Source organism: Lactuca saligna, chromosome 3 (assembly GCF_052625555.1).
Source record: "Lactuca saligna cultivar CGN05327 chromosome 3, ASM5262555v1, whole genome shotgun sequence".
Lineage (NCBI taxonomy): Eukaryota > Viridiplantae > Streptophyta > Magnoliopsida > Asterales > Asteraceae > Lactuca > Lactuca saligna.
Genome location: NC_136419.1, coordinates 117,469,906 through 117,479,200, shown reverse-complemented (window position 1 = coordinate 117,479,200; position 9,295 = coordinate 117,469,906). Strand labels below are relative to the sequence as shown.

Sequence of the window (9,295 nt, the reverse complement as noted above, 5' to 3'; positions counted from 1 at the left end):
CAAAATTCACCCCTATAATTTACAAAAAATGTCCCAGTAGAAAACGGTCTATGTGTCTAAAAAATTATGTATATGGTCCCTGCCTAAATTTTTTTAGAGATTATGATCCCGTAAAATGGGGTAATATCACCATAATTTATACCTATAATAAACTAATATACATAATATTTTTAAAACCATATTGCTATTTATATAATACAAAGCATGTAATGGAATGTAATAACTAATTCTATTACCTTATTATTCTATTTAATGAGAAACCATTATAGTTGATCGAAATATACAATTACAGAGAACTAAATTTATATTTAAACAATAGCATTTTCGTCATTGCTCTTCATTCTTGATGTTTAAATCTGAATAGGTCTATCAGTTGCTCGAATAAAATTATAACACATCACCCCAGATACCGTCCCTGTAATAGGACCAATTATATACACCCAAATCCCTTTATAATTATTGCTAGCTAAAGCCGGCCCGATAGTACGTGCTGGATTCATTGATCCCCCTGATATCGGTCTGAAAAATAATTCACATAAAAAACTTAATCTTTATTAAATAATATTTAGTTAAAAATTAGAGTTTATTATATTAATTTTTACCCTGCTAAGATAGAAGTAATACATACAGCCGATCCTACTGCTACACCCGCTAACTCTCCTACCTGAAAAATAATTTTAGAATCGAATTATGGGTCTTGTTAACTTTATGACATTTTCGAAAAAGTCAATGTACTTTTGTGGTGTGCTTACGGCTTTAGAATCGGTGGCTACTGCTGAAGTGACAAACATCATTGTAAAAGTGACGATGATTTCCATTATTAGAGCTTGTTCGTCTGTCCCTGAAGGTGTTGTTGTGCCCAAATGTATCACTTGTTGTAAAAGTACACGTAGGCAGAATGAAGCCGCTATAGACCCCGTTAGTTGTGCAACTGCATAGATCGGGACCTTATAAACACAATGGGTGAGCTTTATTTGTCATCAATATACATTTCCATTATAAAGATTCTTAACTTATTTATGGACTCAAAACTTTTAAGTTATAAAACACAGATGACACAATAAATAATCTTTTAAATAAACTACTAGTAAGTTGAACGAGTTTTTCCTTAAGATCTAGAAAAACCTCTATTATGGAAGCATCCACAAGGGTTTTAGTTTTTTCTACACAACTTTTTAATTTTATGCTACCACCTCGGGACTAACTCAACGATTCAAAAATCATATCATATCTTCATATTAACATAACATCTAATAATAGAGAACCTGAAATATCATAATAACGATAACTATTAATCAGTTTATATATTTATATTTATATCTAAGTATAAAAACCTGAAGTTGAAGTTGGATGGATTTGACTTGAGTTCATTGAACACCATAAAAGTATTTATGAAACAATTGGAGCTATAAATACGCCAATTAAAAGTAGGTCATGTAGTGCCCATCATTATCACATAATCACATTAACCACATATGGTTCGAGCCTATTGAGATTTATGGTCTAAATAAACATGATCCATTATGTTATTGATGGTCTAGGTCTAGCCACGTACCTGATTCCAAGGAAAATGTCTCACAGATGCAAACGCTAGTGTGACCGCAGGGTTCATGTGTGCACCCGAAATATGTCCAACTGCATAAATCATAACCGTCACAATGAGACCACCCGCAAGCGAGGCTCCAAGTTGAGACACCTTGTGTTCATTGCTTGTGGCAAGTGCCGCCGATCCACATGTCACAAACACCAACAAGAAGGTGGCAACCGCCTCTGCCACCACCTGAAAAACAATTTCAAAACATCTTGAAGATGATAAAAAAAAGGTATTACATATGTAAATCACAATGTCCTCAAAGTAAGAAAGGTAATTCAAAATTTTGAACATGAGATATCTCTTATCGATTCTCATCTTGTTAACAACATGACGGTTATCATGTGATGCCGTGTAGATTGGGATGAAAGTGAGTCTAAACCCAATACAGATAGAATCGAACCCATAAAAACTTGGAGACCGGTTAACGAGATTTTGTAGGACCGGAAACCGAAACGGTATATAGGAATTGATTTCGGTTCGGTTTCGGGTAAGATACTAAGTAAAGTGGGTCTAAAACTGCAAAACCACGAAATGTCAAAGTGGATTGAGCGGGAAACTGTGTAAAGTGGATCCAGAACGAAAACTCGGGAAATCAGAATTTTTTGGTAATTAATTAGTGGGTTGAACATTAATTTTTTTTTTGATATCTCGACTTCGGGGAACTTTAAGTCATTTAATATTAAACCAAAAACCGCATTCTACTCCGATTTCAAACGAATTAGATATGAATGTTCTAAAATTTTCACATAATACAAAAAAAATGAAAATTTATAACTTTAATATCCCGACTTTAAAAGACTGTAAATCAATGAATATGAAACCAAAAATAACAAAATTATAATTTAAAATCAAGTACAAACTCTAAACTACACATTAGAAAAAAAACTACTTGGTTATCCGACTTCAAAGGAAGTAGAAATGCACGTTTTAAAGTTTTCACAAAATACCAAAAACTGAAAAACTGAAATTTCAAGCTTTAATATCCCGACTTTAAAGGACTATACATCAACAAATAAAAAACCAAAAATTACAAAATTATAGTCTAAATTTTTTTACAAACTCTACACTAAAACTGCATGCTAATATGATTTCAAATTAATTAGATATGGATGTTTTAAAATTTCACATAATACAAAAAAAGTTGAAAAACTTAAAATTTCTAGGTTTGATATCTCAACTTTGGGGGACGATAAATCAATGAATATGAAACGAAAAATTATACAATTATACTCTAAAATCATCTATAAACTTTAAACAACACACTGAAAAAAACCGCATATCAATCAAACATCAAACGAATGAGATATGTATTATCTAAACTTGTCACAAAAATTAGTTTCGACCCTCATCACCGATCCCGGTTCTTAAACCTGGTTTACCCGAATCTGAAGGACCCAAACCCAAATTACCCGAAACCCGACCAAATCCATTCTTTAAACCTAGAACCGGACTGAGCTTTCTTCATATTCCGGTTCTGTTTTTTTGGTTTTAAATCTCATTCCTATAACATAGTTGATATCAAAATCAAATATTATAGAAATGGTAACTTACCTTTCGGAAAAAACCAGGAGGATAACGAAGCTGAAGTAATGTAGCGAATTTAAACTGCTGGTTTTCTTCCGATATTTCGGTTGTAATGATGGGTAATTCATTTGTGCCATAATTTGAATGTGTTTTGGACATTGATTATGAATGTAAGGGAATCTTTTATGCTAGTGGCAGCTATAAAGTGACACCTTAGGTGCTTGAGGTTTTGTTTATATAATTCACGTATTCCCTTTCCATTCAAAAAACAATTAACCTACTTGAAGCATATGAAAAGTAAGTTTTTTTATAAACTATAATAACTTGTGAACAAGATAAACTCATCAGATGCATGATTTGTTGATAGGATGGTCGTGGCAATTAACATTTTGGCCCTTTGTTGGCTAGAGATTTTTTTTTTTTTTTTTTTTTCTTCTATATCGATGACGACGACAGAGATTTTATTCAACTACCAATGAGGGAAAAAAAAAGAGTAGTATCGTAAATCTAAAAGAAAGGCCTAAAGACTATAGTTATAATCTCTTGATCGAAGTTTCTTTACCTTTTCAACTTCTAGTCTAACGGGATCCGGTATTGTCATCCTTCGTTAAGGTTGAGAGTTCAAATATCGTTAGAATTTAAAAGAATAGTTAACTTTGCCGTTAAAATAAAAAAAACTTTGAATCCATATTTTTTTCTTATAACTTTGAATCCATATTTTTTTTTATATCATTCATTGAACTCAAACCAACAATCAAAAAAGTGTGTTTGGTTTTGAACTCAAAACTTCTATTAATCCGGTCGCTATAACGCTCATATATAGTAGTGTTTCTCAACGTTTACAAAATTTATCTAATATCATTGTGTCCACCATCAATACATAATTATTTGTAATATAATAATAACCATATCAGCTTTTATAATCTATATTGAAATGATTGTTTTCCTTAAATTGTATCATGTATAATTTTTAAATCAAAAGTAGATGACTAGATAATATTATTATAGTTTTTGCTGTCTAAACATGAGTGGTCGATAAGCTAGGATATATATATATATATATATATATATATATATATATATATATATATATATATATATATATATATATATATATATATATATAATGTCGATGAACAACTATTGTGCAGACGTGTGCCCGATGTTATTCTATAAGAATTAGTAAAATAATAAGTTATTTAGTAATATCAATATATTCAACATCATACAATTATTATCATTACCATATATTTTCACTGATTCTTATTTATTTTTATTCTCACACATCGTTTTTCATTTATTTTTATTCTTACAAAATACGACTCAAACAACATTATAATAAAATAAGAATAATAAAAAAAGTCCATAATAACCTTATAGACGATTTAATTGGTATAGTGCACAGGGGCGGATCCCTTTAGGGGCTAGGAGGGGCCTTGGCCCCCCTGTTTTTTTGCGATCTAATACCAAAAAAATAAATAAATTAGTTGTTATAATATTGGTCTTCATGATTTTTAGGTAAAGACTACAGTTGGCCCCTCAACTTAGTGGATTAAATTTAAAATCATTAATCTAAGAATAGAAATATATTCTCCCTCATAAATATCAAAAAAAAATAAAATCATAAACAACAATAAGTTACAATTAAAGAGATAAAATAGGAAGAAAAGTAGGAGGAGAGAAGTTGCAAAAATTAGATAAAGATAACATTATTGTCGAATGATCAATAAGTGAAGGAAATATCTTCAAAAATTTAAAAGTAAACTAAGCGAGATACAAGGAAGAAGAGAGACATTCTCTTCCACATCAGAAGTGATGCTAGCAGCCGGAGAGTAGTGACCTTGCCCTATTCTATCGCCTTGCTTCACCCAACCACCGTTGTTGGGACTGTATGCATTCTTCTTCTCCGTTAGTGGTTATATTCTTTTTTGCTTTTGAGGATTAGATTTGTGTTATTTATATTTATTTTCTTTAGTATGGCTATGTTTTGACGAATACGCCAATTTCAAATTAAAGTTAATGCAAATGTCAGATTAGAGTTGGTATGACCTTAGGCTTTAGACCTTCCATTACTTCTCTTATATGTTTATTATATTTTTTATATATATTAAAGTTACTGTAATGTCATATTTAGAAATGGTAAATTTACTCATGTCTAGATCTAAGTCTATCAAAGTGCATCGACAACTCAAATCAATTGACTTCATCTGTTTTTTGTTATACCTTTTTATTTTTTACTTCACTTTTTCATTTGTATTTCATTATCTAATTTGTTTTCAGTACCAACTTTTATTAGAAGGGTAACATTTTATTCAAGTGTAATTTAATTGCCTTCTTTTTATTATTTATATTATTATAGTTATATGTAATGAACTATTGATTCATAGTAACATATATATATATATATATATATATATATATATATATATATATATATATATATATATATATATATATATATGGATTTGGCCCCCCTTCTTCTATTGCTTGTGTTCCGCCCCTGATAGTGCATGATAATAACAATAGTTATGTAAGATTAAATATATTCACATTATCTAATAACATATTTTCTTTGTTATTCTCACTGAATAACACTGCCCACAGGTCTGCACAATATATGTTAATCTACAATTGAACTTAGCTCTCTCTCTCTCTCTCTCTCTCTATATATATATATATATATATATATATATATATATATATATATATATATATATATATATATATATATATTTACTATATTATTAAGCATATTGGATATTTCTTGAAATTTAAGAGGTACAATTTCTATTAAACAATGTACAATCCTATTATGCTTCTAAATGAATCTATATAATTACGGTTGTTTTACGGATGTAACCCCCATATAGAATTATAAATGCTCTTTAAACTTAGGTTTCAAAACACCCCCAATTTACGACACAAATATTTCAAACCCTCTGCAAAACCCTAGGTCATTTGCATTTATGCAGAATCCAACCGCTTCTCCCTTACCACCGTCATCAGTCTCACTGTCATTGAACACCACCATAGATGCCGTCTATCATCGTCTTCCTCTTTACAAACCCTAAGCCGCCACAACCATGACTTTTCTTAACAAAGGCAGCTATTTGAAGCAAACTTTCACACACCTATAAAACTTGTATTGTAGCTTTATTCAGATTCGCTATCTGTGGTTTTCGGTCATCATCTCCGATCACCACTTGCAAATGCTTCATTCTTTTCTTCTTCTCTCATTCTCTTTAAAGCCAGTCATGTTTATTCCTTTATCTCATCATCCATTTTGTTATTTAAACCATTTTTCGTGTCAATTTTGACCTGGAATCTTCGATTGTAGGTACGTTTCACCACCAAATCCATTTACCACGATACTTACAGTCATGTTTTGCAATTTATTGATCCCTAGGCATGACAATCTACCCCTGGAAATGATTCTCTCTCCAATGCAACTATATCATTCAAAAAAACCGCTTGGCCGTTGTTGTTGATCGAAGATGATAAGATGAAGGTTATTATTTTTGTCTACCTAAACTAATTCATATTTATTTTGATTAAAACATATAAATTCAAGGTTTTTGTTTTTGATTCTTTAGTTTTTGAAACTAAAATGGCTATAGGTTACTTCAAGAAAGAACATGAATAAATGATTTTGTTCTTTTTTGTTGATTCTATTTTATTCCTAGTATATGAAGACACAAGGGAAAGGAAGTGGAAGTCGTTTCATCGGATTTGGTTTGAAAAACATAAAGGGTATGTATGTATTTCCTCCTTGCTGGTGCGATGTTTGCTAATACTCGGTGGTGGTGGTCCCCTGGAGTGTGTTAGATATTTTTTGATGGAGTTGTTGTTTGTTGTTTTTTATTATGATGGGTGTACTTATTGTTCTTCTTAATATATTTGGACTATTGGTGGCTTAGAGTTTAAGTTCTTTGCAATCTATTAAGTAATCTTTCAATTTCTATCATTTCTTTCCAGGTTGGTTATGATTTGTCAATTCAATTTAGTATCTCTGGTCCTTCTTTAAGTTCCAAATATAAGAACTTTCTTCCACTTAATTTTTTGTTTTTTTTATTAACACTCAGAAATAAGGGTGTAAAATAAGGGGGTGATTTTGTTAAAGGAAAGGTGTCAAATTTGATAAATTAATGGATGCTGTAAAAGAAGCCAGATTGGTGGCTTACAGTTTAAGTTCTTTTCAACATAATTTTTTTCATAATAGGTGATTAATTATTTAATAAATGTAACTACTAACTACTTTCTCTTCATTGTTAAATATAATAGTCTCTTTGAACTATGAAAAGTTTATGATATGTGTAGCTTAATACATTGAAGACAAACCATATAATGAGCGATTGGCAAAGGCACCATAGAGGTATTAGATGGATGGGGGAGATGTATGACATTAAACTGTGATATAAGAGGATTTTTGAACATCTAAAAAAATAGATACATTTTATTTAATTTATATTTTTTTTCTTGCAGGATTTTTGATAATTTCTTTCTAGCAAGCTAAGTATTGACTAAAGCCATCCTCATATCATTACTAATCCATTTCAGTTTCTTCTATCAAGCTAAGTATTATCCTCTATTAATTTTGGTTTGTTGATTGTTGGCCCTTTATTTGAACCAGTTTCAAAGACATAGCCTACAAACATAACATATGTATAAGAACATTATTTATCATATGCAAGTATCCATTTCCTTGCATCTAGAATGTTGAAATCTTAAAAAACAAGGAAGTTGGTGATGCACCACAACCAATTACATATGATGATATAGGGTTACTTTACAATTATTGATTAATGTAAGTGAAATTTTGTTAAAAATCATTTTTCTAGGTTTAAAAATTGGTTTGGTTTGGGTTTTTTAGAAAATCCGGTAATAAAATTGTTTTTGGATTAAAAATAGCGGTTCCGTATAAGTGGATTGTAAGTATATTGCTATTACTTTGTAAGTATATTGATATTAGTGTTGTTGCTAATAGCACATGATCCATCTCTGGATCACTGGTCATGTATATATACATTGTAAATACATTGCTATTAGTTCTTACGTATTGCCTTTTTTTGGTAAAACATAGCAAGTATATTGTTATTATTGGTAAATAATTGTATAAATGTATATTGCTATTAGTAGCCACACATAAGCACACCAATTATAACTTGAGTGTGAGAAAAAAAAATGAATCTGATCATTTTTTTGTTTTTAAATATTTTTGATAGGTCAAGATGATAAAGAAGTATATAATCTTTAACAAAATTACTTCTTTCTAATTCGATTCCACAATGTGCTTATTTGAACCTTACTTTTTCAGGTGTTATAATAGAAGCAATTGATTTTTAGGTGACTTACGGAAATAATTGAGACAGAAAGTTTGATTTTTTTTAGGTTTACTACTTGAAATATTTCATTTTTAATTTAGTCGGATAATAGTATTTTTTTTTATTGTAGTTTTTGTTTAAGTGGGTTTCAAATACACAAGCGTTATTTGGTTTCAGAAGGCTTTCCATTATTAGATTTGGATACAATAATGTAAGTTAAAACGGAAAACACAAAGAGCTGCGCTTTTTTTTTTTTTTTTTTTTTTTTTTAAAACATTGTATTACTATGAATATTAAAATGTAATTATATACAGTTTATTCTAGAAATAATCATAATCTAATTTGATATACAATTTAAGAATGTCTTTCGAAGGCTAAACTTTTGTAAGTTACTTAAAACAATGTTTTTGTTTGGTAACAAAATAATATAAATCTTAATTTAATTACTTAAAATAGAATTTGAAAAAATATTTGAATCAATATTAACTAGGATTTTACCTGTCATTTGTTGCGGTGGCGTCAATTTGTTTTGTAAGATAATTTTATCGGTTGTATTGATAAAAATTATACATCGTTGCATTTGTTGGTAAATAAATATATAAGGTCACTACGATTGGCAAACTCTAATAAATATTGTCGAATGAATACATATTATATGTGATCAAATTCATAGGTAAGAAACATTCATAAAAGTCAGCATGGAAACGTAAAATTGATCATGTTGATATTAATGATGCATCGTGTGGATATTTGTTCAAATATAACAAACTATTTGTGCAAAATTAATAACCTCTAGAATCTCATTTCTAAAAGAAATTATATATATATATATATATATATATATATATATATATAT

General features: G+C 29.6%; 1 protein-coding gene across 1 annotated transcript; it reads right to left on the bottom strand.

Moving 5' to 3' along the window:
* Nucleotides 1–204: 204 nt before the first annotated feature.
* Nucleotides 205–3,419, bottom strand: LOC145037169 (aquaporin NIP2-1-like). The gene is made up of 5 exons (XM_078985761.1): nt 3,146–3,419; nt 1,556–1,780; nt 753–947; nt 603–664; nt 205–519 (listed from the first exon to the last, which is right to left on the bottom strand). Exons 1-5 carry the CDS (start codon nt 3,275–3,277, stop codon nt 351–353), a joined length of 783 nt encoding a protein of 260 aa, XP_078841887.1. The 5' UTR covers nt 3,278–3,419; the 3' UTR covers nt 205–350.
* Nucleotides 3,420–9,295: the final 5,876 nt, after the last annotated feature.